The 23,481-nt window shown below is 36.1% G+C and overlaps 1 protein-coding gene across 1 annotated transcript in view; it reads right to left on the reverse strand.

The window, feature by feature from the left end:
• Positions 1–23,481, reverse strand: part of CNTN1 (contactin 1) — a 174,812-nt gene that overhangs the window by 140,918 nt on the left and 10,413 nt on the right. Inside the window, exons 3-5 of the mRNA XM_052640564.1 lie at positions 14,844–14,976; positions 10,934–11,106; positions 8,310–8,405 (exon numbers count right to left, since the gene is read on the reverse strand). Coding sequence (XP_052496524.1) covers positions 8,310–8,405; positions 10,934–11,106; positions 14,844–14,976 — 402 coding nt within the window. The remainder of the gene's footprint in view (positions 1–8,309; positions 8,406–10,933; positions 11,107–14,843; positions 14,977–23,481) is intronic.

Genomic DNA, 23,481 nt, shown 5'->3' on the forward strand with positions numbered 1-23,481 from the left:
ACTCTCTTCAAAAGCAAAGATTTTGTTTTCTGGTAGTAAGCTAGTCCATAACCTAATCTAGGCTTTTTAAATATTATTGACTCAGTTTTTAGCTCTTCTCCAAAAGGAAAAGTCTTGTTTTCTAGAAATAAACTAGCACATAATCTAATCTAGGCTTTTGTAGAACAAATGTTGGAAGTAGGCCAAGATAAACAGCACAAATTTTCTAAAAGCTACTGTAGTTTGAATATAAAGTGATGCTAAGCAATAATATCTGTTTCTTAATTATTCATGAATTACTAATATTCTTTTAATTAATTATGGGCTAAATGCAACTCACTTTAAATGACTTGCTTAGAATTTCATGACTAAGTAGAATTAGGATTTTGAATCCAGGTCTAATAGTTTCAAATTCCATCTTCTCTATTGTATTTAAAAGATAAAATCAACTGTACTGTGGCTTTATATCTTTCTATTCTCCTATTGTACATGACAGATTTAGAAATGAGTTTATGCAGCCTATACCGGCCACATTAAAAAGTAAAAGCTACAGAAAAGGAAAAAAGGCATTTTACTTGTTTTCTTAAATATTAGGAAGCAGATCATATGGTAACTTTTAACTGTTGTAAATTCCTTTGGCTAAGCATACTGGCTGGTTAGGGCAAAAGTTGAATTTCCTCATTAAATTGCTGCTTTTCCTGGTTTTCCATTCGGATCTCCCCTTTATGTTTTGAGGGATGGCAATCCAGTAGTCATGCACAGCAGTAATGTATGAGAAGGAACTCTGGGTGATACATACTTCTAGTCTCAAAATCCTAATCCCCTTTAAAACATTATAACCATGTGAAGACAACTGTCACTAGGGAGATAGTGACAGAGGGAAAAAAAACCCTCAGGGGAATTAAAAAAAAAGGTACCCTCAGAAAAAGATCTCTTAGTTCAAGTTAGAAAAGATTTAGATGCAAGATGGTGGAAAATCAAGATATTTTAAAAATGAAATAATCATGACCTGACACCATTTTGCTTTATGGAACTCAAGGTGATCGACTGGAAACGCTGCTAAATGGAGCGTGAAAAAGAGCTGAATATGAAAAACTAAAAGAATTGCATACTATATACATCCAGTATGATTGAAAATAATAGTCCAGGGGATTTCACTTAAATTAGCTATATAATTTTCTCCAGCAAGATACAGTCTCATAAAAGTGAATGAAGATGATTATTCTGTTTTTCCATCTGAACTTTTTATTTTTTTATCTGAACTTTTTAATTACAGAAGTTTATTTTTTGTTTTCAAAAAATAAAAATACAAAGTTAAGTATGAAAGAAAATGAAATCACCATATTTCTCCAACTCAGCATTCTTGTTGTTAGTATACATCTTTCTAGACCTTTGTATCTGTGAATGATTCTTGTTGCTGTTGCTTAGTCATGTCCAAATCTTTGTGGCTGGACTGCAGGATGCCAGGCTTCCCTGTCCTTCAACATCTCCTAGAGCTTGCTCAAACTCAAGCCCATTGAGTCGGTGATGCCATCCAACCATCTCATCCTCTGTTGTCCCCTTCTCCTCTTGCCTTCAATCTTTCCCAGCATCAGGATCTTTTCCAATGAGTTGCCTCTTTGCATCAGGTGGCCAAAGAGACTTCAGCTTCAGCATCTGTCCTTCTAATGAATATTCAGGGTTGATTTCTTTTAGGATTGACTGGTTTGATCTCCTTTCTGTCCAAGTGATTCTCAAAAGTCATCCCCAACACCACAGTTCAAAAGCATCAGTTCTTCAGTGCTTACCCTTCTTTATGGTCCAACCCTCACATCCATACATGACTACTGGATAAATCATAGCTTTGACTATATGGACCTTTGTTGGCAAAGAAATGTCTCTGCTTTTTAATATGCTGATTAGGTTTGTCATAACTTTTTCTCCAAGGAGCAAGCATTTTTAAAATTTCATGGCTGCAGTCACCCTCTGCAGTGATTTTTGGAGCCCAAGAAAATGAAGTCTTTTACTGTTTCCACTGTTTCCCCATCTATTTGCCATGAAGTGAATGATTCTATTAATATTAATTGTTATCCTTATGCTGATTTAAGAAGGTCAGGTAAAAACCACAGAAGAAACAAAATAAGCAGAAACTTTGGAGGCTGCTTAAATTGCTGAAATCAGGTTTTCGGAATTGGGAAACAAATAATTCTATGTTTATAGTATTTAGAAATAACATTTATCATATATTTTAACAGACTGTGAATCAAAATAATATTTACAGTATATTTAACAGATGTGAGTTAGTCTAGTGTTGAAATAATTTTTGTATTCTCACTTAAAAAGAAAATTAATATTTTTGTAATGATTTCTGGACACAAATGCCAAAAAAATCAGAAAGAGTCAGGAAAGTATAGATTTCCTTACAGAAGAATTTTCTTAGCGATACAATATTTCAAGATATCACACACAAAACTAATTCAGAATATTCTGAGTACTCTATAGTTATGTCAATGTGGAGACCTGTATTTTTAATTCTAGACTAAATATTAATATGACTTTGGTCAGGCTATTTTAACTACCATATTACTCAGTTTCTCTAAATTCTAAGAAATTTTTCTGTGTACCACTCATTAGAGAAGAGGAACAGGATAATGTTTTACTCTTTGAATCTTAAAGGGAGAAAAGTTGGGTCAGAGAAGTTATTGCCATGATGTTGGTAAAAACATAAATCTTGTACTACAGAATAATTGGTCTGGCTGATTTAAGGCCCACTGGGTATTTTCCTAAATATTCAATGTGAAAGTGTTAGTTGCTCAGTGTGTCCAACTCTTTGCAACCCCATGGCCTGTAGCCTTTCAGGCTCTTCTGTCCATGGGTTCTCCAGGTAAGAATAGGGGAGTGGGTAGCCATCCCATTTTTCCATGGATCTTCCTGACCAATGGATCAAAATTGGGCCTCCCCTTCAGTTTACTGAGTTATCTTCTGCTGCTGCTAAGTCGCTTCAGTCATGTCTGACTCTGTGCGACCCCGTAGATGGCAGCCCACCAGGTTCCCCCATCCCTGGGATTCTCTAGGCAAGAACACTGGAGTGGGTTGCCATTTCCTTCTCCAACGCGTGAAAATGAAAAGTCAAAGTGAAGCCATTCAGTTGTGTCTGATTCTTCGCGACCTCATGGACTGCAGCCTACCAGGCTCCTCCTTCCATGGGATTTTCCAGGCAAGAGTACTGGAGTGGGGTGCCACTTCTATGTGCCACTAAACAAGACAAATTTGGTCGTTGCCCTTGTGGGACTTGTAATATTGATAATATAAATTTATTTAATAGATTTTTGTCTACTGATAAGCCATCTACTTGGACAAAAGAATACTTGCAATATGTTGGAGGCTATCTTTTCTCACTAAATCAAAGCTAGAGATCACTGTTGTCATTTTAAAACAAGGACACAGAGGTTTAGCTAGGTTGACTCGCCCAAGGATGTACAGCAATCAGTTCAGCTCAGTCTCTCAGTCATGTCTTACTTTTTGTGACCCCATGGACTGCAGCACGCCAGGCTTCCCTGTCCATCACCACCACCCGGAGCTTACTCAAACTCATGTCCATCAAGTCGGTGATGCCATCCAACCATCTCATCCTCTGTTATCCCCTTCTCCTCCTGCCTTCAATCTTTTCCAGCATCAGGGTCTTTTCCAATGAGTCAGTTCTTTGGTGGCCAAAGTGTTGGAGCCTCATCTTCAGCATTAGTCCTTTCAATGAATATTCAGGACTGATTTCCCTTAGGATTGACTGGTTTGATCTCCTTGCAGTCCAAGGGACTCTCATTTAGCAATAGGAAGGCAGAACTGATCTTCTAACTTCCTTTTCCACCCCGGAACTACCGAAACTGTTCCACAATTGGTGTGGTTGCTGGCCTGCTGATCAGACTTAAGAATGAAGCTTAATTTAGGTAATCAAGAGCCAAACTCTGACCCAGTTCTCACAGGCATTCAGTGGATTATCTGTCTTCCCTTACTCCCTGCAAATGGTAAAATTAACCATCTCTGAAGAAGTCAGCAGCTATTTTCCTCATAGCCTTGCTGTCTGGCTTAAATAATAAATTATTATAAAATTATTTTTTAGGAAGAGTAAATACCAGGACTGTTTCAAAAACATTGCTTTTATTGATAGGTGTCTGGGATTTTTTTCGTTGCCTCAAGAGAGTCTGGACCATATTACAGGGGGGATTTGTTTTGGCCAATTATAGTGCATTTGATCAGTTTCATTGTATTACTTTGAAATATACCACTTACCCAAGCTTGATAAATAATTTTACATTTCTCCTTGAAATATATTTCAAGTACTTAAGTGCTCTGTCTACAAACTTTTTTGAAGATGTTTGTACTTTTTGTTGTTGTTCTTGTTGTTAATTAACCTCATTAGAACAGAATTTACCTATACCAATAAAATCACAATAGCTTCTAACTTTTCTTTGACACCTATAGTAACCTATATATTAAATTCTTTTAGAAAGAAATTTATACCACGTTATACTGTGGACTCATATATTCCCTACTATGGTCTAGCATGCTTGTCTATTTTTATGCTTACCTTTCTAGTCTATTGAGATTCATTCAATATCATATTTAACATTTAATGAGTTTTTTCTCTTAAGAGTATTCCCACTTTATTATTTATTTAAAAATCCACACCATGTCTATTATTAGATATTCTATATTTTCTCAATAGTACTCACTCTTCATATGATGGGCCTTGTTTTATTCTCTTACCAAATATGCACATATATGATTTCTATTTTGTGAGATGTGTAACTCAGTTTCTGATGGTTCTCAAAATTACTTGGAATCAAAGAATCATTTTTCCATTTTCTGAGGACCCAGGGGTTTAGAAAGTTTTACACATTAATGAATTAATGCTTCTATTTAATAAAACAAGATCTAAACAGGAAATTTATCTTTTGTTAAAATTATAATCAATATGTATCTATCAATTTAATGAACACATTTATTTACTCTTTTACTTTCTCATTCCTCAAATATTTGTTGGACACATATCCTGTGCTAGGCACTAGGCAATCTGTTGCATATCAAGTGTTGTTATAAAATTGAATCAACATTTTTATTGATATAGTTATATATAGGTATCCCTAATAAATAAACAAACTGGTTCAAATAAGAGTTTCCTCTTTGCAAGAAATTGTAGAACACCCAAATCCATAGAAAAAAGTAGTGATTATAAATGATGAGATTGTCCCCTAGATCTTTTTCCTGTGCATAAATCAGAGGTGAATTCAATAGTCATGAATAAAAAAATCCTTAGTGAAGTGAGATATACTTTATTTGTTTTAATGATGATTCAAAATATAATATTAAATGCATTAAATACATTTTATTTACTTTAATAATAGTCCTTTTAGATTAAATATCCATTTTATAATTTAAAAACATTAAATTTGAATCTCATAACAAGGTCTGTGGAGTAGGTGGCACAAGAATTATTACTCTTAAATTTTAAACAAGTAAACTGAGATGTAGTTATGGCTAAGTTAACTTGACTTAGTAAGGAGTAAATTTTAGGTTATCAGATCACCAAATAGAGCCAACAAGATTTGACTGCTATAAATAGTTGCATATATAATGTTCTTTGAGTTTCAGAATCCAAACCTGGTCGGTTCATTTATACCTTCAACTCCATGAAATATTAGCTGCAATATATAAAACCTTAACTGCATATAGTGGAAAGATAGATTTATGACATGGAAATGGTAAAATAGTACACACATACATACACACTATGGTCTTGAAGCATATGTCCATTCTTATATTTGAAGGTGTCATGTCTAATGTTCAAAGAGGTCATAATCCACTAAGAACACAAGTGGAGATGAAGAGTTGTTCAGGTTCTATTCTGTGATTAATGATGTTTCTTTGGCTTATTTAAAAGACCTCCCAGTCCTGCCCCTACCCATATAAACATTTGTATCTTTATCAGAATGAAGAGCTAATACACTCATTTGGCTTAATGATTTGAAGCTTCTAGCAACCTTAGTCTTGGTCCATGAAATTCTTCAGTCAACAAAGTTGTAAAGATGCCACCAGAGGCTTGAAAACAAGACTCATCTCAGGAAAATCCCATAGTTTGTGTTCCTTGAACCATTCCCCCTATATCTATCTATACTACTTCCCTAGGTAATGATATGCAGTCCTATGACTTTGAAAACAATTTGTATAATGCTGTATCACAAACTGATACTCCTACCTCAGATGTTGCCCCTGGGTTCCACATTCATAGAACTGCCAACTGAACAACTCTTTTTGGAATTTTAAATTAGGTACCTCACTCTTACATCCACACCTGTTCTTCCAGACAACTCCGTCCTCTCCAGAGCTCCTGACAAATACTCTGATGTCATCTTGACTCCTGGGTTTCTCTTATTCCTCACACACAAAGTCTGCCAGCCTATACTCTTACCTCTTCCTGCAAACTATATCTTGAATTTAACGACTTCTTCCTACCTCCAGTTCCCCTGCTCTGGTCCATCATTCATGGCCTACATGATGGCAATACCTTTAACTGAACTCCTGGTTTCACTTTTATACTCTGCTGAGTCTTTTCTTAGAACAGTAACCAGTTTTGTCTTTCTATAACTTAAGTGATGTCCTGTGATTCTTCTGCTCAATGCCCTTTAATGAAAATCTCACTCAAAGCAGATGCCAATGGTTTGCGGGAAACACTATGAATATGAGGGGATTTTTTCATAATTTTGTCAGTTCTTAAAAAAAAAAAAAACCACTCCTTCATTGAAAATTTTTTTACAACATTTGAATTCATAAATTTCTCCTTTTGTTGTTGCTCAGCCACTAAGTCATGTCAGACTCTTTGCGACCTCATGGACTACAGCATGCCAGGCTCGTCTGTCCTCCATTGTCTCCCGGAGTTTGCTCAGATTCATGTCTACTGAGTCTCCTATGTATATCAACTAATTCTTTTTCTCCCACAGTTATAAGGAAAAAATGACCAACATTTGATTATAAACAGTCTATTATCTATACACAATCAGAATAGCATATATGTATATGTATGTATATTCCATATTAATATATTTCAGATTTATAATAGTCTGTTATGAATCATTCTACATAGAGATATTTAGAGACAACTTTATGACATAAGATTAAAACTATAAGAACCCAGAATGCTTTTTTATGAGAGAAAAGTGGTATAAATATATTGTTTGAGGAAGATGTTTGATAAATGAAATGAATGAAGATATTATATATGCAGTGTTCATCTTTTAATCAATGGTTTTGTAGCTTTCATTTTAGCCATATCAAATTACTGAAAACATGTATTCCAAAGCTGAATCTTGTAACAGATGAACTTCAGTTTAGCCCCTTTCTTGTGTACAGAGATACATTGGCAGCACCTGTGTACCTGTTGTGACAACTCTGAAGATTGCACATTTCTTAAACTTTGCTTCAGATTTAGGAAGACTCTTTATACGAGTATCTGGAAATACAATGTGCACAGACAAACCCAGGGCTTTACCAGAGGAAGTCTGAGGGAGCACTCCAGTGGGGAGAAGGAGTAAGGATGAAGGGCAGAATCCTCGCTGAGGAACGTGAAGGTCAACAATTTTGCTCTGTGTCCAATTCTGGATTTTCCTCAGCTTTTATTTTCTTTACTATATGTATTTGGAACTCACATTTTGTTTGTGGATTAGAACTCCTAAAGAGATTAATAATTTATTATGTCTCTTTCTTTCTGGTGTTTAATTACAGTTCATAGTATATTTGGCTGCAGTCCATGGATCCCTAAGAGTCAGACACGACTGAGCGAATTCACTTTCACTTTTCAGTTTCATGCATTGGAGGAGGAAATGGCAACCCACTCCAGTATTCTTGCCTGGAGAGTCCCAGGGACAGGGGAGCCTGGTGGGCTGCCGTCTATGGGGTCACACAGAGTTGGACACAACTGAAGCGACTTAGCAGCAAAAACAGCAGTATATTTTAGATGCCAAATTATTAATAAAATGATTATTCCTCCTTGGTACTGTTCTATTGCAGGAATTATTTGTAGAAAATCTACCATATTTTCTCCAGTGTAACAAGACTTTAATAGGAACATAATCCAACATGCATGTCATTTTATAACCTGAAATGATCATAGACCTTTGGAATTAGGGACAACTGTTTAAAGAATTAAAAAAGCAAGCATCTATAAGCTCTAGTAAGTGATGTATTAGAAGGTTATACAAATATTGAGTCTTAATTATAAATGCTCCAATATCATTAAGAAATAAAATGTTCCCACTTCATTTCCTAGATGCTTATAATCATAGAAGAGCTAAGTTTACCTGGGAAATGGTATGGAGGGTCACAGAGCAGCACCATTCCTTTCCCTTCTTTCACTCTGACCTCAGGACGTTCCTCGGGTGGGAAAGGATCAAGATCTAGTCATGAAAGCAAGAAGGAAAACATTCATCCTCCGGGCAATGGAAAAATTGATACTCATTAAAGTTTCTTTTTCAGCTGCTAATTCACTTTTATATACAATATTTCTCTGTTGGTTTGGTGAAGCTTATCAAAAGCTTATTCCAGCCTTTTCAGACACTGGAATGTGCACACATTACAGAATATGGACATGGGCAGCATCTGTATAACTGTTGTGACAACCCGGAAGACTGTGCATTTTCTAAACTTTGCTTCAGATTTAGGAAGACTCTCTGTAAGAGTATCTGGAAACACAATGTGCACAGACAAATCCAGGGCTTTACCAGAGAAAGTCTGAGAGAGGACTCCAGTGGGGAGAAGGAGTAAGGATGAAGGGCAGAATCCTCGCTGAGGAACGTGAAGGTCAATAATCTTGCTCTTTTTCAAATTCTGGACTTTCCTCAGTTTTTATTTCCTTCACTGTGTTTTGTGTATCTGAAACTCACACTTTGCTTGGTTTCTTTGACAGTCTACTATCTGATTCTTCATTTGTGTTACTGGTTCTCATCCTGTTTCAGTCTTGTCTCATCTCCAGTTCCTTATGTGTGATCAGTTGATGTTTGGCCACTAAGTCATGTTCGACTCCGTGACCCCATGGACTGTAGCACACCAGGCTTCCCTGTCCTCCACTATCTCCCAGACTTTGCTCAAACTTATATCCATTGAGTTGGTGATGCCATTTGACCTTCTCATCCTCTGTAGGCCCCTTCTCCTCTTTCCCTTAATCTTTCTCAGCATCAGTGTTCTTTCCAGTGAGTTGGCTCTTCACATCAGGTGGCCAAAGGATTGGAGCCTCAGCTTCAGGATCAGTCCTTCTAATGAATATTCAGGGTTCATTTACTTTAGGGTTGACTGTTTGATCTCCTTGCAGTCCAAGGGACACTCAAGAGTCTTCCCCAGCACCACAATTTGAAAACATCAATTCTTCGGCACTCAGCCTTCTTTACGGGTCCAGCTCTCACATGACTACTAGAAAGGCCATCAGTTCAGTTCAGTTCAGTTGCTCAGTCGTGTCCGACTCTTTGTGACACCATGAATTGCAGCACGCCAGGCCTCCCTGTCCATCACCAACTCCCGGAGTTCACTCAGACTCACATCCAGCCATCTCATCCTCTGTCGTCCCCTTCTCCTGCCCCCAATTCCTCCCAGCATCAGAGTCTTTTCCAAAGAGTCAACTCTTCGCATGAGGTGGCCAAAGTACTGGAGTTTCAGCTTTAGCATCATTCCTTCCAAAGAAATCCCAGGGCTGATCTCCTTCAGAATGGACCATAGCTCTGACTAAATGGACCTTTGTCAGCAAAGTAATGTTTCTGCTTTTTAATATGCTATGATCAGTACTCAAATTATGAAATCTAGTTTTTAATTCTCTTAATATGTTTACATCTCTGAAAAATTATCATTCCAATAATTACCTTTTTGCAAAGAACCCTTCAAATCTACTTTTCCTGTCCTGATGTCTCCCTGGAATGCTATTCATATTCTAAAACTTAGTTGGAGTCTGTCTCACTGTGGATAACAATGTCTCCTCTAAATGTGAAGAGACCATTGAAGTGCTTCCTTTTATCCTTGAAATTGGTCTTAATTGCTCCCATTCCATTTTAAAGAGAGCAAAATGTTTCTGCCCTTTGACTAGACTTCCCTTAAGGAAATATGCAAGGTCTTTTTCTTTCAGTGAATCTGCTGCTTATTTCTTCAAGGATGGAGTTTATCATTTACACTCTCACTGTCACCACGTGAATTTAATCTGGCTGCACTTGCTGATTTTGTCTCACTCCCTTCTGGTAATCAGTACCACTTGGGTCCGTTTAAAAATGTCACTTTCATCCTATAATTCACTTTGCAAAATATTTAAATGGTGACTTATAAAATCATGTATGGAGAACATCTAGTCTAACTCTTCTCCCAATACACATTTTTATTTCATGATAACCTCTAACTTTTAGTTTAGCACAATGTTTCTCAGAGTATTTTCATTATTATTGTCCCTGAAAGGAGAAGTTTTATTTAATTTAAACTTAAATCAGTTAACATTCAATTCATTACTAACAAGAAAATTTAAATACTAAGGAATAAAACCATTATGTTGTAATATATAAAATGGTTCCCTCCCTCCAAGAACTGATTTTCACTAGCTTGGGAACAATATCATCCCCAGTGAGAATCCAAAGCTTAGCATTTCCATTGAGAGTAATTTTTAGAAACTTATTCAAGATCTTTCTGAACATGACCTTAGTTTATTTTCCAGTGTTATTTTTCACTACTTTAAGTACATTCATAATATTCCTCATAACACTTTGCTCTCTTGGAATTGTTTTTCTTCTCCACACAATTAAGGCCCACTAATCTTGTAAAACCCACCTCATCTATAAGTCTTTCTCTCACTTTTCTTTCTCCTGGATTTCTCCTTTTTTTGCTTAATTCTTCTGATAATGTCTAAAATTTTCTTTACCTAAATGCACATACCCATTTTAAAGTCACAATTACTTACATCCAAAACTCAGGGTTGCTTCAGTGCTTCTGACCATCCCATAGTTATTTGATGCCAGACAGTAATATATTCCAGCATCTTTCTGTTTGTCCGGATTGTTGATAACAAGGTTTCCTCCTACCATACTGTACCGATCACTTGTCAGATCAATATCCCCATTATTCATTCTCCATCTATGAAAAAATAAGTAAATGTCATATCAAATGTCAACAGGACTGAAATCAGTATCCTGGGATAACATTGTTCTAAAATAATATGAGTACAGCTCCATATGAGAGAAGATGATTAAATAGTTGACTCAGAGTGGTACTTCTTCATATTCTATAATTCCATGTCTCTGGGCTCATGATTTATAATTTAGCTCAGGCACAGAAAGGTAAATGTTCAAGTATATGAGATATTTCCTTTTTTAGCATGAATGTCTCATAAATAAATATTTATGTAGCAAAATTCAACTGGTTTCTTAGCAGATATACATGGATCATAAATGATAACCATTTATGCAGTAGTCAGATTCAAGAATAAATAAATGTTATATAAATATTTAAAATATTACTCTAGTAGAAATAAAATATGATATCAATACAAGATACCAAAGTATAAGATATCAAAATATAAGATATCAATATCAAAGTCATTTTTGAATAAAATTTCATTTTGAGTAAAACAAACCAATAGAAATCAGGGTTTTACTCAGTTAATGTCATATTCTGACCACTAGAGGCCGATCACACCATTTGAAAATGGCTAAAGTCAATTGGGTCTTGGTATCAGGCCACAGATACATTATTGCAGGTATATTGATGGTGATGGTGAATAAACTAACTAGAAACAGGAGTCTAGAATCTAAACTAACTAGAATCAGGAAACCTTCATGGTGAGATGATGAGAGGATTGCATATATAAAATAGTTTTCAATTAATCTGACCCCCTACATTATTTTATAATCATTCTCTTCTAGGGTTAAAGTTTCATGTCTTCTGCAGTGTTCTAAAACAAGAGCTATGTCAACCAGTGGGCTGTGGCCCCATCACTCACCTCCTGGCTGCAGAATTCTGATTAGGGTTAGCATCTTGCCAGAAAGGCCTAATAATTTTATAATATTTTTAATAAACCAAATTACTGGAACATTTTTAGTTTTACTTTTTACAGGTTGGGAAGTAATTTAAAAGCAAACACAGAAAATCGTGCTTTGCTTTTCAACACCTACCAAATATCAGCCCTATGAATAAATCATCCCCTTCATCCTAGCTGATGGCAATATTGTCCCTGCCTGAACCATCCAATGTCGAGTCACTTAGCATTTGCCAAGGCAGTGGTTTCCCTTATGAAGCACTAGTTATATCAAAATATAGGATATCAATATAAATTCCTCCTCATTATATTCACTCCAAATTTATATTTCTTGATTTAACTTCTTCCCAGTGGGTCTGATTCTGCTCTTGATGTCATATAATGATTAAATTTTGCTGTGATTAGGTAAGTTCACTCATCTAGTTGATTTTTCAGAATATTCACCATTGTTATAATCCCTTTCACACAGTCTTAAATACAATTTTTATTAGAGTTCTTGTTACTGTGGGAGACAGGGCAAGATAGTGAAAGTCTCAAGACTGATAAGTAAAAAAGTTCCCTGTTTTAACTTTCATGATGTTGCCATGAATAACAAATTATCACAGAACATACCATAAATATCAAAGTACTATGTGAATGACAAACTGCATGATTACCAAGGTTAGTAAGGCTTTCCTTGAATATTAAGTAAATTTTCATTATGGCAAGTGTTATTTTGTCAGACAAGCTACATCATGAGCTGAATAATTTTTTTTTACTTTGATGTCAAATGCAGACCATCTTCACAACAATTAGACATCTACTTCCTCCCATCAGTTTTCTATATTACTGTGTAGATAATAAGGGCATACTTGCCCTGGGGACTTAAATGCTTATGTAGTCTGTGGGAGGAAGTTGGTGATATGTTTGCCAAGCAAAGTTTTGCTTCTTATTGTTATTTTTTAAATTGTGGTAAGAAAACTAAATGGGACTTTGGGGAGGCAGATGTAAGCGGTTGTTAATATGTACACAATTTTAGTGATGTAAAATTTTGCTTCTTACAGTCTCTTTGGTGGCAGTGGGGCAGCAAAGAGAAGCGCACGGTCTTAGAACACTATCTGAGAATAACCTCTTTCTGTTCTTTTATTCTCGATGGGAGCCTGGAGGCTGATTTGCTTAGGTTCCATGTGTATGAACATCAAGGAAAGAGAATCACAGAATAACCATCACTGAAAATAGCTTTTCAGATACTATCAACCCGTCTAGATAGATGAATAATGAAAAAAAATTATATGTTTCCTTGAAAGTCATTGAAAGTCATAAAACCTGTGTTTCAGTCTTACAGGTGTGATTTACTAGTTCTGGAGCAAGTCAATTTACTTATATAGCTCACAGCTTCCTTTCCTATAAAATTCTGTACTTGATGTAAAATTCTGTACTTCTCTAGAGCCTGTCATTAGTTATACTATGCCAAGTCCAAGTTTATGTAAACTCCCATCCTGAATGACTTAAGGGTAGAAATAAATCTAGCCCATCAAATATTTTTGGAACAAATATGTTATTTATATAATTTATAAAATATCCACTTATACTGCACTCCAAGATGGTGATTTTGCATATAAATTTATATTTTATTTTATGTAAAATTTTGCAATTATAGTTAAAGGTACTAGGAAATGAGTTCAAGTATAATGAAATGAAAGGAATGTGTATTCTTCATGATAATAAATTTTTAATAGCAATGAAAAGTTGTTTTTCTATCCATGAAAAGAAAAATCTACTAAAATCAACTTCGTTGAATGACAACCTTCAATTAACTCAGGTGATATGAACACACAAGAGCCCCAATTTCCCTGTCAATCACTTGCTTTATTTTCATGGAACCAAAAGCCATTGGCATTTGGTTAATTTTAAAATCTTATTCGTTATATCAGACTAGAAACTGTTAGTATATTTTTCTGAACACCCTAAAGCATGAAAACTGATGGTTACTTTTTATAAATTTACTTTTGATAGTGTTAAATAGGTACTCCAGAAAAAACATGAAGAGATATATAGATTGTCTGATAGGTAGAGTCATTTAAAAAATTTGTTTTGTTGTCTGGAATATAGATTTGAAACTACTGAAAAATGGTGTTTTCTAGAATTATCTATGTAATATGCTCTGTAAATGTGGTTAATATAGACTATTATCTGTCATCTGTATATATGAGTTATCCAGGCCAATACATGGAGAAGGAAATGGCAACCCACTCCAGTGTTCTTGCCTAGAGAATCCTGTGGACAGAGGAGCCTGGTGGGCTGCTGTCCATGAGGTCGCACAGAGCTGGACATGACTAAAGTGACTTAGCATGCATGCATGCATTGAAGTAGGAAATGGCAACCCACTCCAGTATTCTTGCCTGGAGAATCCCAGGGACAGAGGAGCCTGGTGGGCTGCCATCTAGGGGTCACACAGACTCGGACACAACTGAAATGACTTAGCAGCAGCAGGCCAATAAATACAAAAACAGTTTATCCTCAAGTGCATATATTTAAATTCTGCGTATTTTTCAGGTAACCATTTTCTTACTTAATAGCATGATCTCCATTAGCCAAATTTTAAGTGATAATGCTAAATGGTACTGGCATTCTCTGTGCAGGAAATAGGAAGTGAATTATATGCATATGTTTAAGAAACTATTTCAGTATTAAACAACTGTTTAAAAATTAGCTGTAAGACAATATTTTTGATAATGACCCTAGATTTTGTAGAAAGCTTTAGGCCATAACTTTCTCTATAGGTACAGGATCATAGATGCTGATCTGTAATCTTAGTCCAACACTTCATTCTGAAAAGAGCAATGAGGTACGTTACTTGTAAACTGGAAAAGGGCTGGCTCGTGCCCTACAGTTTAGTGAAACTTTTCCTTCCGGTGACTCCTCTGGATAAATGGTATTGATTGGTTGTTCTTCAAAAATTGGTCCAAATCCTTTGTCTTCCTCAGAAACTATAAGAAAAATAAAATTATTTTATATTCCTTTATTTTAGAAGTCAAAGAAAATTTGAGTACATTTTAAAAGGTTTTTTTTTGAAAGAAAGGTCAGAAACATGGGATCTCCAGTGTCATTTGAACCAAAGATGTTTGCCTCTATGATTCTGAGGAAAATGTTTAGGTTTACTCAAAATTCTTTTCTACTTATCTCTCATCGTTTTCTGAAAAGCACTCTGCATTGCCATGCTTAACTAATTAGTGCTTCTCAAACAAGCCATGCTTTCATGCCTCTGAGCTTTTCCTCTTTCTGGAACCACCATCTCATTTCTCTCCTCCCATCAAAATTTGTACAATCCTTAATGACAATCATAAAGTTAGCTCCTTTGGGAAGCCAGCTCTCAAACTCCTCCTAGTTTTAGTAGGTCCACATTCTCATAACTCCCTAGCAGGCTTATGGCACTTAACACAGCTGCTGTGATTCTTGATGCAATTTTCTGTTTTACTAGATTGCAGATGCCTGGGGAAAGGTTTACTGGATTGCAGATGCCATAATTTCTATACCGCACTCTCCTCCACAGCTGTCTAGCAGTGTGGAATATAATTGTTTAACAATTTTCGAACAATAGAATGAATATATTTCTAGAAGTTCTGAGGAAATGAGTCCTTTTCTTGGGTCAGTTCCTGTTTTGTTTTTCTCTTTAAACATGTGACCAGCACTGGTAGCATCCAGAACAATCTGGAAATTACTGAACAATCCATGAGTTATCAGTAAATGGATATGGGATCTGGTCAGCTGGTTTTAAATCTACCACAAAAATACCAGTGTTGAAGCAGTTGTTCCTGACAGCGTATCCTCTCTGGAGAGGAGGTGTGACACCTCACAGCAGGATGAGGAAGAGAATCACTCACATGTCATCAGTTTGGAACGTTTTTTATAGAGCCCAGCACAGAGCCAGATGCTCCAGATGACTTTATACTTATATATATATATATATATATATATATATATATATATGGCTAGAAAGGAGGAATATTCTTACATGGGATCATTGTAGGTCTCTGCTTAATCAAAAGCTATGGTTTACTCTTCCCATTTATTTTTTTAAGAGCAAGTGTAAGGCAAATGTCATACTGAAAAATTGGCTATTCTAACATTAAACTTGAGGATAAGAGCTTTCTTCTAGTTTCTCTTAACAAGAAGTTTAATTACATCTTTTAAATCTTGCCTTAGTGAAGTTTATCAGTGCTTTTAGAAAACTTATTTAATATCTCCAAGCCTTGATATCACTCCTTATAAGATGGAGATAATATTAAAACCTACCTCATTTGACTATTGTGAGAATTACATTGAGACAACCCACATTCTCATGAATTTGCCAATCTTTTCAAAATTTAATTTACATGTCTCACATATATCACCCTTTAGACTAATTCCAAAAGTTTCAGAAGCCAAATTTTATTCATTCTTCTAATTGTGGTACCACAAGCATCATGCCAATACACATTTTTGTGTACACAGATGATTAATCAAAAACCTCAGTTTCTCACAGTATGAAGAGTATTAATTTTCCCAGTACTAATTTTTCTAAACTGACCTGAAATATTTCAAAGGGAGAAGCCTCATTTTTAGTTGGAATTTGCTGAAAATGCCATTCAAGAATTTATGGATCTCAGTTACATTACATAGCATCATCCTATTTCAGATCACAGATAAATCACTGGATCAGAACTGGAGGAACTAGAGAAAATGGGATTTAGCTCAACATTGGTTTCCTAGCTGTTGTTTTATACAAGTCTTTCATTCCATATGGTATTTACACTAAAAAAAAAAAAAAAAAAAAAAAGAAGGAATTGGGGCATGTGCCCTAAGGACTCCATAGGCCTACTGCAACCCTAAGTAAGATGATGAATGCAAGGTGTTCACAGAAGTCATTTGCTAATGATTTTTGAAGTCCTGCTTTAAGCTGTTTATTTCCATATACTTGAGACTAAAAACTAGAAATACTATAATGTTTTCTGCTTTGCTTCTAATAATTAGCTGATGATGCCCAATGTTTTCTGGCCTTTAGGAAGAAATAGCATGACAGGGAAACATGTAATGAATCTCAAATCCTTAATAACAAGACCTTTATTTGTATGTAGGTTCTAGATTTTTTGATTTCAGAAAGAAATAGCTTTGGAATTATCTATGATAAAAAGGGCTTCCTGGGTAGCTCAGCTGGTAAAGAATCTGCCTGCGATGCAGGAGACCCCAGTTCAGTTCCTGGGTTGGTAAGTTCCCTGCAGAAGGCTACCCACTCAGCGTCCTTGGGCTTCTCTGGTGACTCAGATAGTAAAGAATCCAGCCACAACGCGGGAGACCTGTATTTGATCCCTGGGTTGGGAAGATCTCCTGGAGCAGGACATGACAACCCACCCCACTATTCTTTGCTGGAGAGTCTCCATGGACAGAGGAGCCTGGTGGGCTACAGTCCATGGGGTTGCAAAGAGTTTGACACGACTGAGCGACTAAGCACGTATCTATGACATAAGTCATGTGATATTTCTTCTCCCACTTCAACAATCTCATGAACACTTCTTTGAATCTCTGTCAATTGCCCAGCTTTACTAACTGGAGAAATTTAGTAACTCTGATGCTTTGGAGCTTCTGCTGTTTCTTCCCAATTCACACAAAAATGCTTAAAAAGATGAGCAGTGAAGTTCAATTTTATTAACATATTTTGATTCTCTTCTTGAAGGTAAGATTAATACTATTCTCACTTTAACCCTTGATGAATAATGAATAGTGTGACAATTCTGAGCAATTTAAAAAAATTTAAACATACTAATTATTCAGAATATTAAAATAAATACATTTTAGGGGAGTTTAAGCTCATAAATATCTTCTAAATACATTGTATTTATACACAAGCTTGATGATTATGGTATTGCTATCATTATCAACAGAAAAGATCATCAAATTTAAAGAGGAATGAATGTTTGGTGCAATTATAAAACTTAAAAAGAAGTCCACTTATCTATACTGGATAGATCTTGAGTTTCCACTTGTTACATTCAGTTCAGTTCAGTCACTCAGTCGTGTCCGACTCTTTGCGGCCCCATGAATCGCAGCACGCCAGGCCTCCCTGTCCATCACCAACTCCCGGAGCTCACTCAGACTCACGTCCATTGAGTCAGTGATGCTATCCAGCCATCTCATCCTCGGTTGTCCCCTTCTCCTCCTGCCCCCAATCCCTCCCAGCATCAGAGTCTTTTCCAATGACTCAACTCTTCACATGAGGTGGCCAAAGTACTGGAGCTTCAGCTTTAGCATCATTCTTTCCAAAGAAATCCCCGGGTTGATCTCCTTCAGAACGGACTGGTTGGATCTCCTTGCAGTCCAACGGACTCTCAAGAGTCTTCTCCAACACCACAGTTCAAAAGCATCAATATTTCGGTGCTCAGCCTTCTTCACAGTCCAACTCTCACATCCATACATGACCACAGGAAAAACCATAGCCTTGACTAGACGGACCTTAGTCGGCAAAGTAATGTCTCTGCTTTTGAATATACTATCTAGGTTGGTCATAACTTTTCTTCCAAGGAGTAAGTGTCTTTTAATTTCATGGCTGCAATCACCATCTGCAGTGATTTTGGAGCCCCCAAAAATAAAGTCTGACACTGTTTCCACTGTTTCCCCATTTATTTCCCATGAAGTGATGGGACCGGATGTCATGATCTTCGTTTTCTGAATGTTGAGCTTTAAGCCAACTTTTTCACTCTCCTCTTTCACTTTCATCAAGAGGCTTTTTAGCTCCTCTTCACTTTCTGCTATAAGGGTGGTGTCATTTGCATATCTGAGGTTATTGATATTTCTCCCGGCAATCTTGATTCCAGCTTGTGTTTCTTCCAGCAATATGTGAACCGTGAACTTGTTACATTAGAGGTAACATAAAAATTTTAAATGGTCTTTTGTGAGGCTACAGTTTAATGAACTAGAGGTTTTGGCTGTCCTTAATTCAGTCAATAACTTGATTCAGACCTTAACATATGGTGAAGAATTTTGAGACATAATTTCAAAAGCATGATCCATAAAAAAAAAATGATAAGCTGGACTTTATTCAAGTTTAAAAGCTCTGTTCTGTGAAAGATACTGTTAATAGAATTTTAGGTCTTCAAGATTAGAGATTTTCCTTAGGTCCGTTTCAGCATACATTGGAGAATTTGGGAATAAGTAGCAAACTGGAAATACTTTCCAGTAATTAAATATGTACTTCACTTAATAATTGTGATCACATACAATTTTAAAAAATTTGAACTCATCTCAATAGGTGCACAGTTGCACTAACTAAAAATTCTTTAACTGTATTGTATTTCCAATATAGAAATAGCTAATCCTGGCCCATCTAGCACCTGCTTCTAAAGAGTCCTCTAGTAGTGTCATTATCTCCTGCATTGCAGGTCAACTCTTCACCATCTAAGCCACCAGGGAAGCCTTATTGGGATTATAACATTCCTGAATTCTCAATTTAATTAATAATTTATTAATTTTCTTAAAATAACTAGTTTCATCATTTGAAATAGTTGAGTTTTGTTCTTTCCTAATTGCTTTGATTATTTCAAGTATTGTATGGTGCCTTGAAATACAGACAGCTGCACATAAATATACATCTGTGTGGAGGTAGAGGTTAGTTGCACACTTGCATATCTTCATAAAACACATGGTTTTAAATGTTTCTTTTGATAGCATTATCTTTTGATTTTAAGATATGTGACTTTGAGATAAAAATTCATCAGCTTTGAGAAAACTGAACATATGTTTATAGTTTCTTCATCATGATCATAAGGCATATTTTTTTCTGGAAAAGATATCAGCAATGGCAATTTCCATTGAAAATAATGGAATGCCATATGTTAATAATGATCAGACTATATCTATTGATTGGCAGTCCCTCTACTGATTGAAGTAAAGATAAAACACTTTGGGGGTGAGTTGGGTTGAAGGTTATAGGCCAAACTGAATATTATCAGTGCCCCAAGCTATTTTATTCTCAAGTGCTTTTCTAAAATTATATGCAGATATTTCCAAGCGCTCCATTTCCATTTGCCCTTTACAGGAAAAGAAAATGAATCATTTAAGTGATAAAATATGAAACTAGTTTCCAATAAAACACTGAATTTTTCCATTTTGACAAAATATTATATTGAAGATATTTCCTTTTGCCCATTTTAAGAACAAAAGGAAAATATGACACACTTGATTAGTATTATTTTACAAGTGTTATTTATAAAATATTAGCATATATTTATAAATTTTATAAATATTTCTTGCTTTTCTAATATTTTCAAGCCTGAATAAAATAATGTATTTCATTAGGTGGTTTACCAATTACAATATACATTTTATTTTGAGGACATATTTGGGCTCTTGGAAGATAAATTATTCATCAGCAGCTTCGAATTGCTTTGGTATGCTCAGTGTTAACTTCTGAATGTAAGCTTCAGAACCCGCTTGAAGACTATCCAAGCTCATTGCTCTGTTAGTTGAGCTAGGGCACTCAGATCAAGGAAAAAGAACTTTTCAGGGGTAATACAACACAAGGTTCAGCAAAGGATCCATTAATACAAGCATTATAATCTCTGTTAACAAAAATTAAGTTATCCATTGCTTTATTTCTAGGGCAATGGAAATAATTAGATGACAAATTATCATGCTTTGGAAGTATTATGAGGTTAAAGGGTATAGAAACAAATGGAAAATATGTTAACAAAATCAGGTTGTTTTTAAAACATATGCTCTTTTTTTGTGCTAGATATAGTCTTCTAAAAAGGAGCACACAGTTATATAGACAACTTCTCAAGCTAGTTGAAAAAATTACTTCAAATAGTTCTTTGATTTACTCAGTACAAATTTATCTTCTACCATATGCTGCTGCTGCTAAGTCGCTTCATTCATGTCCGACTCTGTGCGACCCCATAGACGGCAGCACAACAGGCTCCCCCATCTCTGGGATTCTCCAGGCAGAACACTGGAGTGGGTTGCCATTTCCTTCTCCATCTATTGCAGAAGTAAGTTCATTTCTTAAATTTGATCAAGAAGATTAACAGAAAGGCAAAAACTGCTGCTTTTTTTCGGTAGCATTCTCAGTCTCACAGTTAATGTAGTCAGTTAGTGTACGATCTTAAATGAAATACTTAACCTCCTGCTATGTAGAGATGATCCACTGTAACCTTGCTATCCTATTTTATCTCTGGAAATTGAAAGTATAATTACAATTTGTTCTTGAGAGTTATTTTTATTCATTTTATATTCGGTGAAAGAAATCCTATTTCTCATTCTGTAATATGTCAACTTAATCTGTTAGTTTTCAAACATAATTTTACATAAGTATGTTTTAATGAGAGTTTCAGGAAGAAAGCAATGAGAACAAAATTTTAGCAGTCTAATATTTGAATTTTTACAGTGTTTACAATATTCAGTGGATATGGCCTGGGGAGTGTTGTAAGCCCTCTTAAAATACAGTAAACTCTCTAAATGAGACAATATTTAAATTGGCTCAAAGCATTATTATTATTTCCATTTTCAAACATTTCTCACTGATAAGAGAATAAGGACCTTTAGGGCTTAGGCTTTGAATACTCTGGTTCGTGAGCTCTTTAATCTCATGGGTAATAGGTAACAGTGCAGCAATATATCATAACTAAAATATGACAAGTTGGTCTTGAGAATGTACAGGAATCCAATTATTAGAAGGAAAATTAAGATCAGGCTATCAGAATGGTTAAGTTGACTAAATTTTCCTTGCATGATTTTATTTGCCTAAGAAGTGCCTTTCACATTTGTTAATGACAACCACTTCCTTGACCTATGGTGCAACCTCAAAGCTCTAGACACTGTGTTTTGCATAACAATCTAGGCATCTGTTCACACCTACCTTATGTCTGCCTGTGTTTGCTGCCATAAGCCAAGGAATGTTTGGGATGTGTGTGTGTGTGTGTGTTAGTCGCTCAGTTGTGTCTGACTGTTTGTGACCCCATGGACTGTAGCCTGCCAGGCTTCTCTGTCCATGGAGTTCTCCAGACAAGAATACTGGAATGGGTTTCCATTCCCTTCTCCAAGGGGTCTTCTTGATCTGGGTCTCATGCATTGTAGGCAGATTCTTTACCATCTGAGCCACAATGGAAGCCCAGTGTTTGGGTACCAAAAGCTGAAAGATGAAAGGGAAGAGCTTTCCCATACAGGTTTCAGCAGAAACCTGACTCTGATTTCTCCTTTCTTTGGGACATCTCACCTCAGAATGTGAGACAATAAATTTCTGTTGTTCTAAGCCACCCAGTTGGTGGCTTTATTATAGCTATAGCAGTCCTAGGTAACTAATATGTCCATTACTGGTGTGCTGCAGTCCATGGGGTTGCAAAGAATCAGACACGACTGAGGGACTGAACAAAAACAACATGCATAATAATAAACTGTTGAAGTGTAATGAACTAGCCTTTCTCAAATTTATTTGACAGTGAAGTCCTACTAACATCCTGCAGAACAAGTGTTCTTTGAATTAGTGACCTAACACAGTCCATATTTACCCACTTCTGTACTTTATTTGTTCTACTTCCTCTAAGAATTATTTCCATTTCTATAAATTGAAATACTTCCAGTTTCCCTTGCCTACTAGCTCCATCATTAAATATTTATTAATTCCTCAATTATTTTAAAAAGCCTATCATATTTTTCTTATGAATTTGTTATCCACTGACTTTTATTATTCCTTATTATATGTAAGGTTCTTGAAATCAAGGAGCATATGTCACTGATCTTTATATAGCCTATACTCACACTATATAGGCTAACTCACAAGGAGGAAACAGAAATAGCTTTGATATGCTTCTTGCTGAGACGTTCCTTTCTATATATCCCCTATCGATGGAGATTCTGACTCACTCTGGCATGAAAATCTTGCTTTGGCATGGAGCAATAGCACTGATTACTCAGTGATTCTTCTTAATTACTCATTCTCTTACCACTATGCTGTGGTTTTCAATCATTACCAGTGTTACCATCTTTATTTGTTTACTATGTAGGTCACTGTGCTGTAAGCTGGAGAAGGCAATGGCACCCCACTCCAGTACTCCTGCCTGGAAAATCCCATGGACGGAGGAGCCTGGTGGGCTGCAGTCCATGGAGTCGCTAAGAGTCGGACATGAGTGAGACTACACTTTCACTTTTCACTTTCATGCATTAGAGAAGGCAATGGCACCCCACTCCAGTACTCTTGCCTGGAAAATCCCATGGACGGAGGAGCCTGGTGGGCTGCAGTCCATGGGGTTGCGAAGAGTCGGACACGACTGAATGACTTTACTTTCACTTTTCACTTTCATGCATTGGAGAAGGAAATGGCAACCCACTCCAGTATTCTTGCCTGGAGAATCCCAGGGATGGGGGAGCCTGGTGGGCTGCCGTCTCTGGGGTCGCACAGAGTCGGACACGACTGAAGCGACTTAGCAGCAGCAGCAGCAGTACTGTAAGTTATCAGATTGTACTTT

The sequence above is a fragment of the Budorcas taxicolor genome, chromosome 5 (assembly GCF_023091745.1).
Source record: "Budorcas taxicolor isolate Tak-1 chromosome 5, Takin1.1, whole genome shotgun sequence".
Classification (NCBI taxonomy): Eukaryota; Metazoa; Chordata; class Mammalia; order Artiodactyla; family Bovidae; genus Budorcas; species Budorcas taxicolor.